Source organism: Amaranthus tricolor, chromosome 13 (assembly GCF_026212465.1).
Source record: "Amaranthus tricolor cultivar Red isolate AtriRed21 chromosome 13, ASM2621246v1, whole genome shotgun sequence".
Lineage (NCBI taxonomy): Eukaryota > Viridiplantae > Streptophyta > Magnoliopsida > Caryophyllales > Amaranthaceae > Amaranthus > Amaranthus tricolor.
In genome coordinates, this window is record NC_080059.1 from 8,863,749 (window position 1) to 8,888,793 (window position 25,045).

Genomic DNA, 25,045 nt, shown 5'->3' on the forward strand with positions numbered 1-25,045 from the left:
TGTTTTGCCTGTAACTATGAATAAAACAAATTTCAGCCCGTCATGTATGAGACCGTTTTACAATGAGACAATCTCAAAACAAGAAGCCCATAAACTAAAAGTTTTTATTATTGGTTTATTTAACCCAAGTATGAGCATGTTTCACGGTGAGACCATTTTATACAAGAATTTGTAAACAAAATTTGCTAACTTACTTTTATACTTTTATTTAGGATGGACATTTAAGGGTCTGGATGAAATCTAGACTGGACCTTTATCCAAACCCCATACCTAATCTTCAATTTGAAAATTTAGACTTGTATTCAAACCCTTAGATTTCGAGTCAGGTTCAGACTCAAACCTTTAACTTTATCTTTCAATATGAATTTCAGAATTTTAGAAATATTTAAGCGAAAAAATAAAACAAATGAAGCAAATAAGCGAAAATCTAAAGTTTTCCCAAAAGTAAGCGTCTGAACCCCAAAGCTGTGCTTTGGATCTGTTCGCAGTTAGTAACTGCGAACAGCTATAAAAGACAAAAGAGCTGTTCGCAGTTACTAACTGCGAACAGACCTGATATACAAATTCAGATCAGTTTCTTTTTTCGCAAAATCCCATTTCTCAAACCCTACCTCTCTCGACATTTCCACCTTCTCCCTCTAAAACCTTTGATTCATTCCATCAAATCGTGCAATCCTCTTTCAATTTGGCACTTCAAAATTAGTGTGGGATACTATAGCTTGCGCAAAGGTAAATTTTTTTGTGTTTTTTTGGTGTATATTTGGATTTTAGGGTTTTAACCAAATTTGTTTATTTTTTCAAATGTAGGTTTGTAGTTGTTAAATCAAGACTAATCTTAATCATCCATAAGCATTGAAGGTAATTTCTAATTGTTTTTATAGCTTTATGTTGGATTTTGAAGTAATGTTGTTGTATTAGTTGAATATTATTAGAAAATGTTGATGTTGATGTTGGTATTAGAAATGTTGTTTGTGAACTTATGAATTGATTTATTATTTGGATTATGTGTATTATATATGTATGAACTTAGCTACATTATGGATTTGAATAATTTGTAGACCAAAAAAGATTATAATCAAATGAATATAATGTACTTGTATGGGCATGAGTTGATGTTGATGTTGATTTTCTTTGTGTTAATATAGAAAATGGCATCATTTCGTGTCACTATAGTATGTTTTTGGAATGGTTGTATTAGAGAAAATAATGGCAAAGTTCATTATGTTGGGGGAAGACGTAAGTTGTTTGCTTGCAATTCGAACATGGATTTGAATCACTTTAGACGTTTTATATCTTCTAAGATTGGATTGGACCCTACTAGAAGTACCGTAAATATAAGCTTTAAATATGCCTTGAGTGGAGAATTTATTGCCTTTCCTGTTGAGGATGATGTGGCTATAGATGCGATGTGGGAGCATTCAAAGTACACCCAAATTCCCTCTTTGGAGTTATACGTAGAAGAAGTACCATTAGAGAATGTAGTTGCTTCTAATCCTACTCCTACCCCTATGCCTATAGTAACTCAGGAAACTGTAAATCCCGTCGTTTCTCAACCCCCTACGAATCAAGTTCCAATTGATTCAATGGTTAACTTAGGAGAAATTGCTGAGATGGGACCTTGAGATGATGGAAATGAGAGTAATGAGCTCATTGACGATCCTTCTGAGGACGATGTGGATGTCGATGAGGATGCGCTAGCAAATGACATGACTCTAGGCAACATTCCTACAATCATTCCTCCTACACCTTATGCCCTCTGTCCACCTTTAAACGAGTATGCGGAGGACAACTCATGGAGGACTTGGGCTTGTGATACCACATACACCGAACAGGGAGAGTTTGAGAAGGGTATGATGTTTGATAACAAGGAATCGTTGTTGGAAGCTATCAGAGTGTATCATATTGGGAGAAATGTGGAGTACAGAACGGAGACCTCGAACCAAACTGTCCTTTCCTTGAAGTGTAAGCGGGGTTGTTCGTGGAAACTTAGAGCTACGTTTGACTCTAATATATCTTCATGGCGTATTGTTACCTATAAGGGTAAGCACGGTTCTTGTGTATTGGGTAGTGACAATGTGTCGGCTGGACACATTCACCTAACATCTTCTGTCATTAACAATGTTATTAGAAATTGTGTTGCTAAAGACCCATCCATTAAGGTATCTGTCGTTCGTCAGATGGTTAAAGATCGCTTTGGTGTGGATGTGAATTATAAGAGAGCGTGGTGTGCAAAGCAACAAGCTTTGTTATCCATTTACGGGACATGGGAAGGTTCTTACTCACTCCTTCCACGCTTTTTAGAAGCTTTGCAACATTCCAACCCGGGGTTAGTATTTGAGTGGTATTTTAAGGAGGACAATGACATTGGTGTATATGTGAGACCTAATATTAGGACCTTCCAACGTGTCTTTTGGGCCTTTAAACCTTGCATTGAAGGCTTCAATTATTGTAAACCACTTATTGCCATTGACGGCACACACTTGTATGGTAAATATCGCCATACCTCTAGGTGAGGCTACCATCACATTGCTTGATGTAGCCTTACTAACACGGCTTCCCATAGAGGGACGTGCCGTTTGTACAGGCGGACGCCAGCTATCAGGCTGGCGTGACATGGTGCATCGCATATTGGGAGAGCGCCCTCCACCGGAAGTGATCAGGGGGAGCGGTTTGCGATGCACATGGTTGGTTCAGACCTTCTCGCAACTCCCCGGAGATGCTGATGAGGGCACCATTTCGAGGTACGCCAAGGCGTACATCCTATATTTGATAGGTGCTGTGTTGTTTGCCGATAAAACAAGCAACCAAATACAGCTCCTATACTTAACATTACTTGACGACCCGTGGGAGCGCATCGCCGAGTATAGCTGGGGCTCCGCAGCCCTAGGATACTTGTACAGGAGGCTTTGTGGTGCTGCCCATAAGAACGTCAAAGAGATTGCAGGACCACTAGTCATATTACAGGTAATAACAATAACATTTCATTCTCATCCACATTTGGTTAATAACATATTAATAACATTTGCGATCGTTAGCTGTGGGCGTGGGAGCATATTCTTATCGGCCAACCTTACAGAACCGTTGGTCGTGGTGATACTGCTCCTCCACCACAACCAGGCCCAGATGTTGCGTACGGTTCGAGGTGGAATTTTGCCCGCCGGACGCGCAAGCACACCGGCAGCGGTCTTGGATTCTACCGAGATCAATTAGACCTACTACGACCCAACCAGGTAAACATTTCAGTACTCATTAACATTAGTACAATTTAATCAACATATCACTTACCTTTTTCATAACATGTATTTTAGTTTTTGTGGGACCCATACCCAGCGGAAGCCTACGCAGCTGTACCCGAACACTCGGGGATTCATTCCGGGGCGTGGAGGGCTTCTGTGCCACTCATATGCTTCGACATTGTCGAAGTACATCTACCAGAGCGCGTAATGCACCAATATGGGTTGGTACAGGGCATTCCACCGCCTTGTGACACTGAACCCCGGCTGCACCAAATTTCGCGAAGAAATCAAGCTGGGGCTAACTAGATGGAGATCAACGGGCGCCACATCGCTCGTTGGGATCATAGACTTGAGCTGCTGGCACAAGGTGCGCCGATCGATGTTGTCGGCGCACCTACTACACCTGACTACATGCCGTGGTTCCTCTCCATCACGCGCCGATGGATGACACCACGTGCCATCTTGGAAGCAGCACATTACGCACCTGCTGCGCCTACGATGACCCAATTTGTAAGTCTTCATTTGCATTTATTTGATTAAGTTTCCAATTAAATAATAAAATGTTACATTATCTAAATATTAATTGCAGGCACAAGGTGCGGCAAACGTGATTCGGTACAGCCAGGAGGAGCCGGTGAGGGAGATTGCGCATGGCATGCTCGTCGGCTCGCAGTTCCAGCACTTCATACCGGAAGTCGCTGCACAACACTCACCGACTATCTCCCATACGCACATGGCATGCTCTCCTTCTTATGACTACCATTTGGAGGAGATTGATCATTCATATCCCGTTGACGCTGCGGGGACCTCGCAGGCTGGGCCATCACAGCCATCACAGTACCAGTCCCCTCCACTGCCAGAGCGTCACGCGAACGCCTCTTTCTATTGTAGGAGGCGAAGGAGACCAACTCAGTTGGATAGGGTAGATGAGGGTTCGTGAGCGTTAACGATTACCTTTTGTGTATTTGGTTCGACTATGTACATATATATATATATTTTAATTGACTTGTATATTTCAAACATTTGTGTATATTTTGTTGTATATACATGTTTAATTACTTTATCATAAGCCCCAAACTTTGACTTATTAATGATCGGAGTTTTGGCGATGAATCATGCCGCCTTAAAAATACATCGACTTGTAATTACCTATTCTAATGTCTCTAGTGCAATTACAACAAACAACAACTCAAAAATAAAGGAAAAAAAAATTAATTATCTGTCCGCAGTTAGTAACTGCGAACAGATATAAAAGACAAAACAGACTGTTCGCAGTTACTAACTGTGAACAGCTCTTTTGTCTTTTATAGCTGTTCGCAGTTAGTAACTGCAAACAGCTCTTTTGTCTTTTATATCTGTTCGCAGTTACTAACTGCGAACAGCTCCAAAGCACAGCTTTGGGGTTCGAACGCTTACTTTTGGGAAACGTTTACATTTTCGCTTATTTGCTTCATTTTTTTTATTTTTTCGCTTAAATTTTTCTAAAATTCTGAATTTCAAAGGTTCAAAAGTCAAGTGTAAATGAACATAGCCCAAAAAATATAAATGGGCTACATCCTCTCTCCTGCTTCTTGTGAGCATTCGTTTTCATTTCCAACTACTAATTTTTAACATTTTCGTATAGTATAGACAAATTTTTCATTAAGGCCGTCTAATCGTGAGACGATTTAATATGGGTTGATTTTATATTTAGTTTAAAAAACTAAAAAAAACGCAACAGTTTTTCACTTACTTAATTAATTTTTTTTAAAAAAAACATTAAATGAGATGTTTATATAGACTTGTCTTATGGTGACACGGTTTTATACAAGAGCCGTTGTTTCGTATATTAGCAAATGATTGTCCTCTTTGATTAATAAATTAACAAAGGTCGTCCAAAGTAATGTCTTTTAAGTAATGGACACTATTAAGATTCTAATACTTGTATAATTGAAGTAACTACTAATTGTATTACATTCATATTCATATACATTTAAGTGAAGCTTTGAGATTAGAAAACATGATTAATATACATTTGCTGTTATGTTTCTCATAAGCACAAGCCAAACAAATCGCTAGTATATAGTGGCTCCAACACTTATCTCTGCATGTATGTTAAACCAACTCCATTGTCATTTTTCTGTGTTATATGACTTAGATAATTGCCTAAGCACTAGGCAGGGTTGAGTCTAGATTCATGGAATATCAGACGTAAAACAATCTTTTGATTCTTCGTCTTCTGTTTTTTGTAATAGATGCCTACGCAATTGATCCTCTCCGCCTTGCTCTATCGATTTGTATTCCGTCGTCTTACCCCACAAAACTAAGTATAGCCCTAATGCTATGGTGATTGCTCCTAATACCCTGCGCGCACAAAAACACATTTGATTAGTTTTTTCGTTTTTGGTTTTTGGTTGTTGATTTTTCGAAGGTACAATCATTTGAAACAAACAGAATGAATTGAAACGAAAACTAACCCTCCGGAATAGAGCTTATCTCCAAGAAAAAGAGCGGCTAAAATAGCGACTAAGACAGTCTGAACAGGCTGAAAAACTGCCACACACACAGGACCTCCTTTATGAATGCACCATGTTTGTAGCGAGATTACAAGTCCTGATGCAATAATTCCCTGCACAATACATATTATCATTGCACTTGTGTGATCGTGTTGCTTATTCAACATATGAAGACATGAACCAATTGACTTACCGCGTACAGAATGGTGAGAACTTCCTCGCCTGATGCGATTTTCCAGTGCTCGTAATCAGTCTCAATAAAGGCCGCAATTGCTAAAAATTGGACTAATCCGAAGAAACATGTGTACGAAGTTAAGGACAATTTGGCTGGGTACTTCTTCAATACGGATGCCTGATAGACCATCCAACCCGCCCAAGAGAAGCAATGTCCGAGAAGGAATATGCAGCCCCAAGTAATGTTGTGCGCAGTATTAGTAGGCGAACCCATGATTCGTTCGAGTTGTGCTACCGAATTCTCTTCAGATTGCTCTGTAACTGTTTGGTGCAGTAAAGGAAAGCCTTTATACAATGTAATGATGCTTGCACCTCCTACACTTGCTATAGTTCCGAACACTTTGGCTAGTCCTTGTTTGCTGAATATGTTTACTTGTTCTAGTCTGCAAAATATCATCCAATGTGAAAATTTGTCAGCTACCAAGAAAGGTCTAAATGTCTTTTAAGTGCGTCCCACCACGCACGGTTGTGGGTCGAATGCAGGTAACCTTGTACTATTAGTGATAACAGTCAATAGAGATTGTTTTCAATTGAACTTTATAAGCAAACAACATCTGCAGCTTTATATTAATAAAAGTGCACATGATTTAATAATCGATACCAAAGAACTGTCTTTGGCCCATCAAAACAAGGGACATCAATAGTAAACCAATGCAAAATATCATCAAATGGGAAAATAGTCACTCCCATTAAGCTGGGGTTGAGGTCGGATGTAGGCAACCTTATACTTGTTAGTAATAACAGTCAACAAATGTTGTTTTTGCTCGACTTTTATAAATAAACATTATTTATAACTTTACATAAATAAGAAGTGCAAATTTAATGGGTCATTTTAGACTTTTAGTATATTTCATTTTAAATGAAACCAAGAACTTTGTCTTTGTCCTAATCGAAATAAAGGACAAAAGTAGTAAACCAAGACAAAATTTAAATTACCCTAGCATACTGGCCAAGACAAATGTTATTGCAGGAACTGAATTTTGCATTCCAGATGCAAAAGTGGGAGATGCATAATACAAACCCAAAATGTAGAATCCTTGATTTGCAGTTACCCTATATAACACAAAACATGCATAATTAGACACTTTATTCAAGAGAATATTTAAATGGTTCAAAAAACTGAAATATTAGCTGATTTCAATCTTTTGGGATTAAATAACTGAAACATACCCGAGTAGTGCCAAAAAGAAAAACTCGATCAACAACGAGAAAGTTAAATGCGGTCTTTCTTTCCTGTAAATTGTAATAAACGAAATCACAAACAACACCTTTTGCTAGACCAAAATTGTTAATCGACACAAGAATAAACAAAAGTTACGTACGTACCTTTCTAGAAAAAAGGCAATGGGAGCTAATATTAGTAAAGCAATGATGTTCCTATAAACCGGGTATACGACTTTACTTACGCCAATGTTGAGTGCTACCCTCGAAACAATATGATACCCCGCGAAACATAATTGAAGGGAAAGTAGTCCGATTAACAACTTCATTTTCTCCGAACATTTACTCAAACTTGCCATATTTGTTCGTTTGTACAAGAATGACGACTTATGTAATACGTTGATAATGATGATGATAGTACATTTATATATATACGTCATATACATATACATAAATCGTTGAAGGAACTACTAGAAAAATAAAATGATGATTGAAAATATAAAAAATTGTACAGCAAAAAAAGGGTCATGATGCAACGCATAGGATATAATAAGCATATTTGCATGTGCTTACTATCTAATCATTCTAACTAAGTTGATTGGCTTGGCAGTTGATGTTGATATTGGCAGTTAATAAGGTTCCTAAGTGCCAAACCATGGAATTATTCTATGCTTTTGTCAACTTGATTTGTCTAGAACATTGAATCTTTGTTACGTGGGTTAAAGATTTATAATTTTTTGTTTTTGGATTATAATAAAATGACTGATCAAATTATGTGTAATATTGTTTATTTTATTAAATATATAAAATGTTTTGGGGTTTCAACTAAAAGTTTAAGATAAAGTGTAAAAGCTTAAGTGTGTGAAGTTACTCATGATGTTTCTACTAAATAAACTTCCGCATATTCGATCTCCAAACCTTAATTTAGGTGGGAGTCGCCTAATTTCAGGGGCGAACCTAGGAGCAAGAGGGGCTTACGCCTCAGACACATTTTAAAGATTAAAAAAACAATGCTTTAATATTTAATAATTAGAGAATCTATAATAACATATTTACCGATTAAGAACTCATAATTAATATTTCACTTTGAATCTCTCCAATATTAAGACCAATACCGTCTAATTTAATGGTATTTGGGGGTATAAAATGTTGGTTTGGTCGAATATTTTATAAGGAGACAAACTAAAAGTATAGCATGTTGGACAGGTATTCATTCATTCAGTTAAGCCGAACATCAAAATTTAAGGGTGAGATACGTAACGTTGACTTTATAATGTATAATCGTACATTGTGTTATTAAGTTAAGATACGTTCTCATTTTATGATTGTGTATGAGAAGAGTACATTATTTTTTTAAAAAAAAAAAAAATTACGAATAGGTAAAAAATGAAAAGAAATGGATGAAAATCAAACTCGAAATTTTTATCTGAGAATGAATATTTATTTCAACTGAAATAAGACTTAGTTCTCTACCTATATTAAACATGTTGTATTAAAAAGATAGTGCATTTGATCCTATGTTTATTTTTTGTCTTTGTTGACAACACTTAGAAAGATATTTGTTCATATCATATCAATAATCATATTATATTTTTGTTAGAAATACTTGTTGTTGAGGGCTTTTGAATTTCATATCCAAATTCGAAATTCACTCAAATTTAATATTTGGTAAATTTGAAAAATTAAGTTTCGATTCTAGCCAATGTCATTGTTGTTTTAACAGCATTAAAATTGAAAATTGAAAAATAATATTTCAAACTTTAACATTCTCAAATTTTTTATTTATGATATTATAATTAAAAATACATAATTTAAAATAAATAGCTTATTTTCAAACACAACCTTAATTAATATCATAAAAGAAACTTGAAGTTGACGTAGTCAAAGAAACAACAAGAGTAAAATCATTTTAGTTCAGTTTAGTTCAAGTCCATTTAGTTCAATTAACACATGTCCTTAAAATTTAAGATCTACCCTGGTCCCTTGAGATATTACACTATCTTCTAAAAGTTCTCACTTTAATCTTCCTTATATAACAGTAGGGCCATCTTATATATTTCAATTAAAATTGTTTTCTATATAAAAGTTTGGTATGTCTTAGTTGGAGCATATATCACTTTTCTCAGAAGCAAACTTAAATTCGATTTTCGTTAGTTTTTTTCCTCCCCTCAGCTTACACTTTGACAAAAAAAATAGAAAAAGAAATAATATTGTGTTTGTGAACACTCATGTCATTTCAAATTGTAGGTTTCAATTGTGAAATCATTTAATAAAGAATTTGAGAATGACAAGGTTTAGAAAGTCATTTTCAAATCTTCATCTTTAATCACTTTTATAACAATGGTAGATTTAAATCAATTCCAAATTCGAATATTTTTACCAACAACAAAATTTAAGTTAAATATATATTTTCGAATAAAATCATCATTCCCAAACATAATATAAAAGAAATTTAAAACTTGAATCCCTAATAACAAATCAACCTTCTTTGTCCTTTTAGTTGCTTTTCTTTTATTCATACTATATACATATTATCATCATCATCATTATATTCAATATTCTAGCTATGAAGAAAAATTCATAGCTAGATTGTACATATACACATCATCGTATTAATTAGTTAAGATATGTTGTCATTTGTTTTTAAAGAAAAATATGGGGTTGATAGCTGATTAAATTGGTTGATTTGGGCAATTGATTATAAACACACTGTTAGAAGCAACTTGTTCAAAAAAAGTTGATTCATAACAAGTTATTTTAACCAACTAATCTACCAAACACTAGGATTAGATGATTTAACCATCTAATATCTATTTGTTGTAATATTATAATTGTGTAAGGAGAGTAATCTATACTTGCATTGTTATACCTCCACCTACATATACATTTACGCAGTAAAGATACTATCTTTGATGGAATGTTCATTTGTTGGCTTTGTTGACAACACTTGAAATATATTTGAAGATATGATATCATACTTTCTTATAAACAATAATAATTGTTGAGAGCTTTGGAATGATACGATTGGAATTTGGAAGCTAAGTGATTGATGAAGTATAGTTTATGCAGTCAAGGAAACAACCATAGAGAATGAAAATAGCAATGAAGATGTTTCCCAAATAATGATTCCACAAGATTTGGTAGGCAAAATCAGGACCACACTACACAACTGCAAGGCCTGATTTGTATGATTGTCAAAGAACTAACTCAATTAAATTTTTAAATCAAGAGTTGAAATTTCAAAATATGTTATATACTCTATTAATAATTTTATTTTTCGAAAAATCAAAGGTAGTTTTATTTATATATTTTGATTGTCTACACGAAAACCTTTTAACCACAATATAGCAAATTGAAATAGAATAAGTGGTTTTGTAACAGCTTTAGAGCTTGCAATTTAAGTTGATTGACCTCAACCTTGAGTGTTTGTGAACTAATTCTTCTGTCCCATTATACTTGCAATTGATAAGTGATATTTTTCTACAAAATATATAACAATCAGTGGCAAGTATTTTAGAAAGAAGATAGCATATAATGTGGTGCAACATAGCTTTTTTGGGACTCGCTGGCCTTTTGTGTCAACTGTGTTATCTTAATCGAGTCCTATACAATTCGCTCTTGGACTCTTGGTGTCAAATTTCTTTCCACGCTTTACATGATTGTTAACATTAAACCCACAAAAATAATATCAAGCATTCGTTGTCGCAAAATCTTCACAATTTCTAATCTATTTTAGATGTACGCAGCACACCACAATGATTCAGAACGGATTACATAGTTCAGGATAATGGCATCCTACGGCTACACTACTAGTTTCGAGTGATGATACATAGGGCACAAATGCACAAAAAAAGGGGAAAACAAGTACATACACAAACTGCATATAGGCAAGCCTCACAGCTAAAAGTATTGTATGAAAAGTACAAAAGAAGACCCTTTTACATTCCATAAAAAGCCATTAGAATGGGCCTATTAGCGTCTGAAAACGATGATTATTGCACTGCAGTTATCTTTGCAGCCTCTCTCTAAAACAGCTTCTTTAACAAGTCGGCGGCACGCAGCAGCAACTGGTACACCATCCTGAGAATTACAATTTGGAGCAAAATCAACTTCGTTTAAGAATTATGCATTCAACTAGTGTTACCAAGTTAAATCGCAGAAGTATTCTATAACCACAAATCTACAGCCATTACAATGATCAAAAGTATTGATTAAATTGTACTATATAAATAGTTCAAGGCAGCTTATGGTCACAAAAATTGCAACCTTAACCTAAAACATATATTAACACATTAGGTTGAGTTAAAATTTTTTCATACTCCCTCCTATTCTAATCCAATGTTCTATTTCCTCTTTTGACAAATTCACATCAAATGTCTCATTTTCTTATTTGTTAATCTTTTTCTCTTATTCTCTTACTTATGCCCTCATGATCCAACTATTTATACAATTGTCATTAAATTATCATTTTCCCCCTTACTCACCCCTCCCATGTGTGGTCCTTCCTTCCTTTCTCTTAAAATTGATGTCAAACTGCTTATTATAGAGGTTCGGGTTGGCCAGTCAAGTTATCACGAATGCCTTCACTTTTTGGCTTGGAATGAAGTTCATTTCTTAAACCAATTTAAGATGACTAGCAAGCAAACATGCACACATAGAACAACACGCACACACGAAAAGAGAGAAACATTGTGTAAGAATATCCATGACCAACAGTACATTTTGAGGTAGATATGAAAGTGCTCAAGATTAATGTGGACTGTAAGTAGAGCATTCTAAGATAATTTTAGATGAAAAGGCAGAGTTATGCCTGGATGCATTATACATTACAGAATGTTAGGTTGCTAGTTTCCACAAAGGTATCTTGGTGTTTTGACAAACAGCAAATCAGCACAAACAAACAACAGCTTGGTAGGTTCAAAATACTCCCTGACGTAAAAAGTTATGTCATGAAAATAGAAAGCCATATCAATGTATCCAGAAGTCGTCTGAATACCATAACTAAAGGAAAAGGGAAAACCAACAATGTGACACTAATACAAACTCAAACAACTTACTTGTAACATCTTGTGCACAAATTCAACAGCATCATTAGGTCCGAACACCTACAATCAGGAACCAACATTCACATTAACTTCCACAGCAAAGCATGACAATCATCAAGACAGAATGCTGGAAGTGGAACATCCATACCCCCCACAGGCCATCACAGCCAAGAATAATGAAGTGCTCGTTGTGTGTGATATCAAATGATTGAATGTCTGGTGTTGCAATAACACCCACCTGCAAATAATGAGCCATTTGAAGAAAAATTTGACAAACACAGGTTCTACACATCTCGATTTTATTATCTTACACAACAGTCAAACTCATACCTAGAACAAGCAGAAGAAACTAGGAGGTTTGACAGATACACATTGTTTTGTCATACAGCCATCACATTCCACGTCGAAAAAAAGGACAAAAGACTCGGTGCCTCTCAAGGCCCAAGGTAGAAACAAACAAAGTTAATAGCCTACCCCACATCAACACGATGGAAATCACATACATGTGAGCAAAGAGCTTTGCAACATCTTGAAGTAATTTAGAATGGAGAATAGCACTCATATGAAACCAAAGCGTACAACAACTTGAGGAAGAAAATCATTATCATCATTGACAAACAAGCAACAATAGCAAACCTCGCATATCAGAACTAGCTCATGCATTGCATGATACTATAGTGGCGTAGGATTCAGTGGTGGTGTTTGCAACTCCACCATGCCAATGCTCCCCCAATGAAAAAAAGAAGCTAAATTGAAAAGATTATTCAAACAGAAGACTTAATTATAAGCTGTTTAGGAGAGCAACAAGACTATTTACCAGGATTTCAAACATAGTTACCCTAGATGTATGACTTCCTATACTTTTCTTAACAACGATAAGACTTTATGGATGGAAAACTGAACAAAACATCAGCCATTAAGAATACATCACATAGCTTAAACCTTTTTGAATTGTCGGTCTCCAAAAGCTCTTGAAACTTCGAGACGACCCTGCAAGCGTCCATTTGTGCTCACTGCGCCACCAGCCTGCAAATACAACATGCTGAACTTTCAAAATCACAGAAAATACAGTGGATTTTGTAGTACTCCCTCTGGCGGTTCCTTTTGTTTGTCTGCCTTTTGATTCTGGTCCATTTCCTTTGTAGTCCCACATTTTGCTTTTTGGTCCACATTGATCCCAAAACATTACCCCACTTTCCAACGATTGGTCCCGTCACTCCCTCTTGACTCGCCCATTTATGTATTATTGTTACCACTCTTTCACACTCTTCTTCTATCTATCCCATGCGTTTACATATGCATTACATCATCTTCATTGGTTTCATATCATTACAATAATGTAAGCAAAGATGTATCTAGCCTTCATTTATAAATACTTAAGGTGTCATCCTCCTGTTGTCTAGCTTTCATTTATATATTAAAGAAGAGAAAGGGTAAGAAATCGAAGAATAAAGCCTAAAAACAAAAAAGGTCTGCATAATAAAATCATTTTAAAAGCACAATTCAGTTCCATTTTGTTTCATTATCAAATTCATTGATGTAATTTGTACACGATCGTTCTCGGGTCACTCTAGAATACATTCCCTGTTCATGTTTCCATCGGCCCGTATCAAACCGAATTCATCTGGATAATATGTTGTTCCGTTCTGTTCATGATTCACAATTTTCACTTTTTTATTTCTATTAGAAAAATACCACTACCCTGAATGCAAGACCGCGAAAGATGATCTCATTTCACGTCACCAAGACAGCTTCATTTACAGGACCAGGTGCGTTTTAGCTTGACACCGAATTGTCCTTGAATTAACTAAACAAGAAAACTTAAGGTGCAATGGCAGAGAACAACCCTAACAATTTGAAGAAAGCTTGCAGAGCTTTAAATATACAAATAAACAATTTCTGACCTTTTGAATTCGAGCTCGTTCCTGTGGATAGATAGCTTTGTGTTCTCTGGTTAGAACAATGGCCTTTAATGGACTGCACCCACTAGAGTCATTCAGCTCATTAATCTTACTAGATCTCGCCACCACTGCCTTTGCATCTCCTATATTGGCGACAAAAACCTGTAGCATGCAAGAGATTAAAGATTAAGAGCAATAAGAAATACAAAATTTAAAAAATACAATACACGCTAAAAAGGTCATTTCAATTGGGAGCTTACTTTGGCTTATCTAATAATTGAATTTGCAAAATGTCAGCTTATAATAGCAGGAGTGGAATACACGCCAAAAAGGCCGTTTCAATTGGGTGCTTATTTTGGTTCATCTAATTTTTGAATTTGAGTGGTTTTTCAATTAGGAGCTTATTTTGGCTTTAATGTTAGTTTTAGAGCCAAATTGATCATGTTAATATTATTGTTTAAAATTCAAATATTTGATTTCACTCAAGAGTTGATTTTGTGATCCTCATTAGGCTTAAGATTTTGTCATGGAGTAATCTATTTTGAGTTGTATCCTTGAATTAAGGGTTTGCTTGGGTTATGTGCAAGAAGTCCAAAAGTATTATGGTTGAAGTTGATTTCAACCCCAGCTAAGCAGAAGTTATCTTAAAAATTCAGCAGCATAATAGAGTTGAAACAGCCACTTCAGGTTTTGTTCAAGGCTTCAAACTGTTCTGACCAAGAATAATCTTTTCACAGCCTACAGAACAACACCGGCCGACCAGAAACTACGCACCAGCAGACCAGCACAGCCACAGAAGTACCAATTCAAAGATGAGAATGCAGAAACCAATTCGAGCAGACTTGTGCAAGCAGAATGGAAATAGCAGCAGCAATTGTCCAAGGAAAACAGGACATTTGCCAGCTCAAAATTAGACTTAAGGAATCAAGAATAGTCTGAGGAAAAGTCAATTCAATCAAATTTCTTTAGTGGATATTCAATAATCAACAATTTCCTTTACTGTCCACTCTGAGAATAAGGTTGTTGGGATTAAGTTAACTTTTTAACTCTAATTTTGATCAATAAGTTTCATTTAATCCTTGGACATCCAGATGAATTTGGAATCAGAGGAATTTACTCTTCTGAATTCTCACTTTACTGGTGCAGTGATGCATTTCATATGTCATGCTGGAATGAGGATAGTCCATTGAGGACATTTCCTTAGTCTAAGGAAATCCTTTTATTTGTCAATTATAGAGGACAGCTTCCATACTTAATGTTATATCCAATCAGCATTAAGTTCCAAAAAGTAGGAGTGTATGTCATACTTCCTCCGTTGCATATTAGTTGCAACATTAGAAAAATGGCACTATTCATTCATCACCCTTAATTTGTGATTAATTTTTAATCATTAAGTTAAAACATAGTCAAGTGAGATCTTGTTTGAATCGTCCCATTGCAAAGAATATTAGTATCAAATCTTATAATTTTTTATTATACATAATTAAAGATACTAAGGATTGAATTGGTGCATTAAACTGTGTGAAAAAGCTTAATGTTGCAAGTATTTTGGAACGGAGGAAGTAGTTGACAAGGAAGGCAACACTCAGCAGATATGCTGAGTTTGGTGTTCACCCCTTGATCCAGATCATTAAGGAAGAAGGCGGTAAATAAAACCAAGATGATTGATTCACATGTTCAAGCAATGCCAAAAGAGATTACTCACACATTCAATTTACTTAAACTGATTACTAAGCTGTTTGCTAACAGATTTGGTGTAAGCATGGTTAAGCTTGCTTAGGACTTAGCATAGTCATTTGTTCAGGCTTTGTTTACGATATTATTCACTTAATATTATTAGCTAAGTTATGTTTTGTAAAACTTAAATAAGGCTTCCTTATAAGCATATAAGAGTAGATGATGTTGAATGATGATGAATTAATAAGAGTTGTTGTGGTTAAACTATAGAGCATAAACAAGATCGCATAGAATCATATTGACCAAGTCATAAAGGCTTTCAAATCTAGCGTAGTCGATACCAAATCGCGATCAATGCTTCATTTTTCCTCTATGGTTTAACTCAAGTTTCTCTGAGTTTAATTGTCCCTCAAATTCCTTCTTGTTATTAATTCTTAGTTGTTCTTGAACTTAAAGTGGTGAAGTTTCAAGGGTTATGTTCCATTCACTTGATTATACATTTCAGAGTCATACGTGATAAATTATACCTTGTTCTATCCAGTGGAGTATTTCATTTGACTATAAATTTCAGACTTGATCTGGCTGGGCCTATAACATTAGACTACAAAGTCTACTGGATTACCAAAAAATTATTACACTGTTACTACAGTAGAGTTGAGTTATTTCAGTTGAGAGAGGCAGGCAGATTTGCATGTGAACTATACTTGGTCTACAAATTACTTTGTAGTCTACTTTTAATGTAAGACAGTAGGAGTCCTTTTTGTATCAACTCAAGTGAGGCTTTTCCCTAACAAGAGTTTTTAATTCTTCTATACTATCCAAGGTAGATAAGAAATTTATGATTAGCCAAATTTGTTTAATCAAAAGTACAATTATCTTCAACAATAATGTGTGTACTTAAAATTCTGACTTTATTGAGCTTAACTGGATGTTTGTTGCTTTGAAGCCTACAAGGTAATTTTCTAATTCCGGTGTTGCAAGCATAGAGCAAAAATAAGATTTCATTCACGGTCGCAGTGATGGTCGCAATAAAAAAAAAAATCAGTTGTGTCGGGTGGTTTTGCGATTAGCTCAGCGGCAGTAAACTCAAAACTTCTAAAAAATGGTCGCAATAAGGTGATGCGGATGATATTTTGCAATATGGTTGAAGTGCTCCTTGTTAAAATCAAGTAGTTTGAGTGGTATGCAAAAGTTCCTCTAATTCAAAGATTACTTTTTTTTTTTGTTGCAATCAATCCTCTGAGAGAAATTTAAACTTTTATTAAGTACAATTACTTGTTTGTTACTTTGTGTGTCCAATTCCGTTACCCAATATCATTTAGTGGCTCCCACTTAAAGGAATTTAAAGCCTATAAGGGGTCGGGTGTACACAACCCAATCTTGGTCAGTGATAAAAATGACATTGTGATTGACCCTTAGTAGCATACACCTGTAATGAATGGCTGGGCGACATAGGAACTACCTAAAAAATAAGTAATTCGTAAGTAGTTAGTTTAAGGAATAAAAAAGTAGTATAAATAGAAAGGAAAGGTATGAAATAAGGATTCGTTCATTTTATAATAGATTAGGGATGAATTCTTGACTCATATTGGAGAGCCACAACCCTCTCAAAAGCTTGTACTATCATTGTAATCTTTCTAGGTTACAATTCATCTATGAGTTACGTTTACAATCAATATACATTTGTTCATTCCCCACCTTCATACAAATTCATCTAAATTCTAATCACAAATTTATCTACAATTTGCTATACAATATCAACAGAATATGCTTGTTACTGATCATCATCATCAATGGTTAATTCAGCCCGTAACAACATCATGTGGAACTTCACATAAAAAAAATTATACAAAATTTAATGAAATACTTTTTATAGTCCATTATAATCCGAGATTAATGAACTAAGATCTTTGTCCCCATCAAAACTGAACATATTGCAAGGTGATTTTCTAATTTTAGTGTTGCAAATGTTCCTCAATAAAATCAAACCCATTGAGTGATGTACATGGGTTCCTCTCATTCAAAAATTAGTTCTTTTTCGTAGCGAAAAACCTCTAAAAAAATTAAAAGCCTAGGAATTTAGCAAATAAGAATTGAACTCAAAACTCATATCCTGCAAGCTGTTCAATTCCAATTTAAGCAATCAAGGAGAAATTGTTGACACTAAATTCAAGTAACATATAGCTGAATAGCATTTCAACTACTTAAGCAACAAATAAATACTTACGGTTCGTCCTAGTACCCATATGCATACAGCTGTAGCACCATCCTGCCATCCTCCTGATCCAGTAATTTTATCAATAATATATTGCATACAGAAGAGTAGCAAACTTTAAGAATAATTAACAAAAATGTAATCATCAAGGAAATGCCAAACAACAGCCATATCAAACACTATGCTAATACGATGGTCAAAGAAAGTCAAATTCAGTTATGTAACCACATCATCAACCCTCAAATGTAGCACCTAATCCAGATCCTTGAAGAGTATATGACCCCGCTGTTATTGAATAATGTATATACAAACCTGTTCTAGCAATTTTACGATATCCTTCAAAATCTTAATGCCAATAATTTTGGAAGAAGATACAGAACACTTGTCTCTTGGTGCTTTTGCTTCTAAATTCTTATTGACACAACCAAAAACTCGTTGACGTTGTCACATTTCTTTATCAGCTTAACAAAATAAAGTTAAATAAGTTTCAATCAGCGGAAATAATTCATACTTGATATAAACTATGTTCAGTCACAAAATGAATTTGAAGATATTTTCAGCTTTCAAAGCACCAACTGGAAAGAAAAGAAACACTAGGGAAATAGTTTAAAGGAGTAAGGTGTACCCAGAAAAAAAAAATGAAGAGTGCAATAGGGAATAAACTACAAAAGATCTGTGCGGCTGACAAACAGCATAGAAAAAGAGAGGGTATAAGAAGAGGGAAAAGAGAGAACATTATTTTAGAAAATAAGAACATAGGCTGGAAACTAAATGAAAAAACCTTTGACCAAGTAAAAAAAATTAGAGAAGATGTAGGTGAGAGAGAGAGAGAGAGAAGATATGATCAAAATGGACAAGGGAAAGGAGATACTGGCAATAAGGAAATGAATCATGTAGGGGGAAAACAAATGTACCATGACTTGGGATCCATTCAGCAAAACCACCAACCAATTCTCAACTGACATCTCTTTCAATAACTAAGCAGCAAGCACAGATTTGCCGCAGATAATTCACAGTTTCATGAGTGGAAACAAGTATAAATTACCGGACATAAAAACTATTACTACTGAGTACAAAAACTCTAACAAGTCAACCAAATTTCAAGCAAATAAACATCAAGAATAAGAAAAGTAGCTCACATAAAGCAAAAAAAAAAAAAAACATTGCACTACCAGCTGCACTTTCGAGTAGAAGAGCTTCATCAGTTTTGCGAAAACCTACAATGCATAGAAAATAAATTGAACAGTTATCAGTAAATAAAATTTGACTTTTAGTTTTAAATAGTCGTCAGGTTGAAAGCCATTGATCCTTACCATCAAGAATCGCCTTTTTGGCAGCCTTAACATCCAACTGCAGTTAGAAAAGTAAGAAAGCATTATAAAACACATACCAATGAACAAAACTTATTCTAAGATGCACTAGATTATGCATATTTTTGAATATTTATTACTGAATGTAAAGCAAGCATGGAAGATATCTATTTCTATATTGAATATGAATAATAAATTAAGCACAATAGAAAGCATTATAAAACACATACCAAAGAACAAAACTTATTCCTAGATGCACTAGATAAAGCATTCTTTTGAAAATTAAGTATATAAAGCAAACACGGAACAAATGTATTTCTATATAAAAAGTTGTCATTTTGAGTTTCAGCAATATGCTAAATCCAGATTGACCGACAATTTTCAGTGGAGTTCACTCCAGCAAACCTCAGTACCAGATGCTCATAGCCCTAGAAATAGTGCTTCCATTGCCTTTGGATACTAATTCAACATCTGCGGCACTTTCCTCTCAATGCATCCATAAAAGTAGCCAAACACATTGGGCATGCAAAGAAAGAAAAGAAGATGATACAGGACTTATAAAGCAGAATATTTCAAACATCCATTGTAACACAACAATTCAGATAATATATGATGATAATAGTCGAGAACCAGCAGATAATACACATCCAGTTTAGCATAAGAACAACATTATTTGACACATAACAAATAAACTACAATCTAACAGAATACTTCGACAGGCATGACAAAAGTACAAAGAATCACAAGGTATAGAAGACCACATAAACACACCAACTCACGTGGTAATCCCGCTGAAACAACATTAGAATGTAAATGCTTCTGTGCATATTCAGCTGCTAGCCGACCTCCATGCCCATCATATACAGAAAAGTGTGCAAATCTGCCAATACACCCCAAAGAAATGAGAACTAGCTTTCACCAAAATCCCCAAAGTGTGTGAATTACATAAAGGATGCAAGATTCGAAAAGAAAATCCTCATAAGCTTTTATTGGTTATAAAAGCAATCGACTAAAACATAATTCTCTAACATTAAAAAATTTAACGTATGACAATACAATTCAGAAATACAGATTATAAATGACCTTTGTTGCATAGTTCCCTCCTTCAACAAGTCTTATGATATATATTTCAAAGACAACTTCACCTAAACTTTTATTATGTTATCAGACTATCATAGTAAGAAAACAACCTCATTGTTTTATGAAGGAGAAGAAATGTGACCTAATATCTTTTGCAGACATGAAGAATTTTGATCTTTTGCAATTTAGTAACCTAATATCTTTCAAAAACTGAGTATGTTTTGTTCAACTTTCTAATCGAATGCATTATTTTTTCTGTATCCCAAGTCCCAAGTCCCAAAGTCTTGACCTACCCCCTTATTCATCTTCTCCGACTTCCTATCCTATCAATTACAATACTTATGAAAGACATTAAAATTTGTGAACTGACTGCATGTCCTAAGCCCAAAGCTAATTCCTTTTATTTTCCCGATTGAATAAACTTGTACATTGATATTGATATTGATATGAATACAAAGTAGGAAAATTAAAGTGGAACGGAGGGAGTAAATAATAAGATATCTATTGTATATTAGGTGATTTTCATATTTCACTCTGAGCCCTCAAACAGTCAGAGATGGCACTGTCACTCTCCTTACACTTATTTTTTTTCACATTTCCAAACTCAATTTTTCACACTCATAAAATACATCCAATCAAAATCAAAAAAAATCAAATCAAATAAAAATAAATCTACAATTAAAATCTGTTATGGTGTGACTCATAATCTCATATGTGTAACTTGATGTTGTGAAGTATATATATGTTCTTGATATAAATGGGCAAGTGAAGGAACTTGTGTTTGGGTACAAAACAGAAACTGTAAGAATGTTGCTGCCTTCCCCACTCGAGCCCTGGCTAGACCTCAGCAGGTGGCTCGACCCAGTCGAGCAGTATCACTCGACCAAAGGCTTCTGTCGAGCAAGGCTACTGTTTTGCACGGGAATAAACTACTTGCTGTCCTTCTTCTATTAGTCTTATAAATACTCCCTTACTCCATCATTTGTAGAATGTGTTACATTGTAATCAAGAGAGAGAGACACAAGTGAGATTGATCTAGATAGAGAGAGCCACAAAATTAGGGTTCTAGAGTGAATTGGGGTTTTTTCAATTACTCTTGTAATCTCTATAGTTTTTCATCTCCATTGTTAGAATTGATTAGTGTGTGTAATCAAGAACTAATCAATACAATTGTCTTCATTCATTCGGTGGTTTTTATAGTCTAATATCAATTTGATATTAGGATTTTCCCACATTTCAATTCTTGGTGTGTTTGATTATTGTCTTTACATTTTGCAATCTTTCTTATTCTTTGTAGTTAGAATCTTCATTGAAGAGCATTTGCTCGAACAAAATCATACAAGCATTCAGTTTTTAACGTAAAATCAAATCAATCATACTTCAATATATTCAAAGCAAAAGGAAAAAAAGAGCGAAATGAAGATAGAAACCTTAAATTAGCGGAATTATTTGAATCGGCATGAGGAAGTACAACACAGGCATCCTCCATGGTGTGCCTGGATCCCTTGTCTTCGGCGGCAGCAGCTTCGATAGTAAAAGAATTAATCGAAGAGTTAACATCCTTAGCAGAACTTGAATTTGGTTCATGTTCACATCCATTTTCTATGTTGTTTGGTTTCGGTTTCTTGATTGTAGATGAATCGGAAACTTCGATTTCGGGCTTACGCTTATTCGCCGAATCATCGAGTTCTTGGAAGGATTCGGATTTTCCGGCCATGATGAAATAGAAATGGGGTTTAGGACTAGGATGGAAAGAGGTATACCAAGTTAGAACTAGAGTCTCTTTTGTCTGACTCACTCCATTGGTGAAGTACTTCTATAAGCAATTGCTGATCATTTAACGGTGAGACCACTTATACAAGTCTAATAAGCTCAATGTCGATTTTTTTTTAAATTAAAATGACAATACGTAATTATTAAATTAGTCAATTTAAGATTATAATTAATATCTTTGATTAAAATAATGCTTTTAAAAGGTTATAAGTGATTATTTAAATTATTTGAAGGTCAAAATTCAAAATTAAAAGCTTTAAGATTATATTTGATCTCTTTAAGGTTATAATAAAACTCTTAAAGATTAAAAGTTATAATTGATCACTATATAGGTGATGACTATAATTTAGCATTTTAAGCTACTCTCTCTGTTTTATTTACTTTGCCCTATTTGGTTTTTTTTTGACACTATTCACAATTTACTCTTAATTTATATTTTACTCTTAATTTATATTTTATTCTTAATCTATAAGTTAAGACATAGTTAAGCGGAATCTTATTTGATTCAACTCAACGCAAAGATTATAAATATTAGCTTTTTATAATTTTTATTTATGCACTATTAAAGATATTATATATCTTGGCAAACATGTTCAAATAAAATGGGATAAAGTCATTAAATGGAGGAAGTTAAAGTTATCCGCTCTAATATTATAATTGATCACTTTATATGAAGTATAACTTATCACTTCAAAGTGGGAAATGATCACTTTAAAGTTAAGTTGATTGGTTTAAAAAAGTCTTAATTGATTCATTTAAGATTATATTCTTGAAATTGATTATTTTAATGTCATAATTTATCAACTTTAGGTCAAAATTTATCAATTTTAAGGTTAGAATCAATCAATGTTAGATCAAAATGGATCGCAACTGCAGCCATAAAAAACAACTAAAAAACCACCAAATTTAAAATAGATTAGCGCGTATATGTTTGGTCTCGTTATGAGAGTTCGTCTTCCTTGATTGTTTGTGAATATAAATTTGTTAATAATAAGCAATTGAGGGACGCCTCTCACAAAAGTATCAACCCATTTACTATTTTTAAAATAAAAAGAAAAACATAAATTTTTGTATGCAACGATCTCACCGAGAGATGCTCTTCATACAAGGGTTGAATAGCCCAACTAAATTAATTTTTAGCATATGAGCTCCGTCTTCGGATGATCAAATTTTGAGTCGGGAAACTCTTTGACCGCATCCCTTCTTTATGGGTATGGGCTATCGTCTTCTTTCCCTCTCTAGACCTTATTCATAGTCCTTATAAGCGGGATACACTGGGTGTGATGATGATGATTCTATGAGTCCAGGCCCAGTCCAGACATTTTTGAGGCCTTAAGCGAAATTGTAAAATGAGACCCTTCTAATTCTATCTTTCGATGTTTGGGAAGGCTAATTTAAAACTGTATTAAGGTTTTGAATAAAAGTGGTATTACCATTTACTAATATTCGGTAACGATAGTAAGAAATTTACTATTTTATTGGTTTAATAGTCATTTGAAAATCAGTTTTACACCATTACTATGGATGACTAGTGATAACGATTGACGAAACAATGCAGATAATAAGGGAAAAATTATAAATGAGAAACCTATTAGATATATAAAAGTAATTAAATTAATGAAAAAAAGAAATATTAGCCCTCAAACAGAAATACAGTTAAAAATAAATTCTTTAATTGAATTCACCTCAACTTATCTTAATTTATCATCAATTTGTCAATTTTAAACTGAAACCTAGTTTATTAGAAATAGAATTAATTAACCCTTAAATAAGTTGTATTCCTGTGTCACAAATTGAATATTTTTTGAATGTTGTTTCATTTTTATTTTAAATAGTTATTTTTTTTTTTTTCTTTTTTTGTTCTTAAGCGTCAAGAAATTAAGATATATTGGTTTTTTTAGTAGAATTAAGACATCAAGTTAATCAAAAATTTAAACTAATAGTTGATGCTTTAATGTTAAAGTATATTATATACTCTATTATACCCCTTATAACCTACGCTTTGGGCTAGAAGTGGATGCAACACGTCTTCTTCATAGCTATGCTAATGATTTCACCTGGGAAAAAAGAGTTAATGAGATTCGTGCTTAAAATCTACGCTTTTAATACTATGTCAAGTAACTAATTCAGATAAAAATTTAAGCTGATAATTAAATTTCCAAAATATATTATTTACTCTATCAATTAGAATCGTCCTAAATCAAAAAATCATTTTGAAGTTTGGTCAAAATTTGACTAAAACAAAAGAGGACAAAATGAACGACAAAGCATTCACATGTGTTCCTTTTCATTTTACTTTTAACAACAATTATTTTACAAAATTTACTCAACTATGAAACACGATTACTCGGGGATCGATCGAGCACTAGAAGTATCAAAAAGTTGACATTTGTTTCGAATTAGCAATAGAAAATTCCTCACCAAAATGATTATCAATGAACGTCAAATTAGCAATTCAAACTCAAATGCATAGACAACAAGTGTGATATATTGAATCGTACAAAATAGTATAATTTTTTATTTTAATAAATTTGCTCAATTTTTATTTTTATCATTATTTATACTTTTTCTTTAGTTCCATTAAGGATGTTTATTGGTTCTATTACTATAATGATGTATTACAAATATGTGTTACAAGATAAATCTACACTATTTGTAATCCTTTATATATAGCTTTAAACTCTTGTTGAATTACCAAGGAGACGATGAAAATATGGTTGCAACAATCAAAAAAGTCATTCGGAAACTTGATATGAGTAGAAGGCGTCCATGCACTTTTCTATCGTAATTTTCTCCCACAAAGGTACTTGGGATGATAAAATGAAATTCACAATGAGATACAATCTACACAACGAGATACAATCTACACAACAAAATCCTAGCACAAGGAAATTGCAATAGTAAATACAAGTGTTGTG

General features: G+C 34.1%; 3 protein-coding genes across 4 annotated transcripts; 1 reads left to right on the forward strand and 2 right to left on the reverse strand.

Moving 5' to 3' along the window:
• The first annotated feature begins 2,445 nt into the window (after positions 1-2,445).
• Positions 2,446-4,090, forward strand: LOC130797951 (serine/threonine-protein phosphatase 7 long form homolog). The gene is made up of 4 exons (XM_057660751.1): positions 2,446-2,964; positions 3,036-3,230; positions 3,309-3,746; positions 3,826-4,090. The coding sequence occupies exons 1-3, from the start codon at positions 2,485-2,487 to the stop codon at positions 3,540-3,542; spliced, it is 909 nt and encodes a 302-aa protein (XP_057516734.1). The 5' UTR covers positions 2,446-2,484; the 3' UTR covers positions 3,543-3,746; positions 3,826-4,090.
• Positions 4,091-5,300: 1,210 nt separating this feature from the next.
• LOC130798216 (WAT1-related protein At3g18200) lies at positions 5,301-7,513 on the reverse strand. Its single transcript, XM_057661106.1, has 6 exons — positions 7,292-7,513; positions 7,136-7,198; positions 6,902-7,018; positions 5,925-6,348; positions 5,693-5,844; positions 5,301-5,579 (listed from the first exon to the last, which is right to left on the reverse strand). Exons 1-6 carry the CDS (start codon positions 7,483-7,485, stop codon positions 5,411-5,413), a joined length of 1,119 nt encoding a protein of 372 aa, XP_057517089.1. The 5' UTR covers positions 7,486-7,513; the 3' UTR covers positions 5,301-5,410.
• Positions 7,514-10,825: 3,312 nt separating this feature from the next.
• On the reverse strand, positions 10,826-22,202 carry LOC130797897 (probable protein phosphatase 2C 8). Of its 2 annotated transcripts, XM_057660685.1 has the most exons (10): positions 21,785-22,202; positions 20,046-20,154; positions 19,278-19,314; positions 19,137-19,181; positions 17,977-18,029; positions 14,076-14,234; positions 13,114-13,197; positions 12,320-12,409; positions 12,184-12,231; positions 10,826-11,206 (listed from the first exon to the last, which is right to left on the reverse strand). In XM_057660685.1, exons 1-10 carry the CDS (start codon positions 22,069-22,071, stop codon positions 11,099-11,101), a joined length of 1,020 nt encoding a protein of 339 aa, XP_057516668.1. In that variant the 5' UTR covers positions 22,072-22,202; the 3' UTR covers positions 10,826-11,098. The 2 variants fall into 2 exon arrangements, with proteins under 2 accessions (XP_057516668.1, XP_057516669.1); XM_057660686.1 differs by lacking the exon at positions 12,320-12,409.
• Between the last annotated feature and the right edge of the window lie 2,843 nt (positions 22,203-25,045).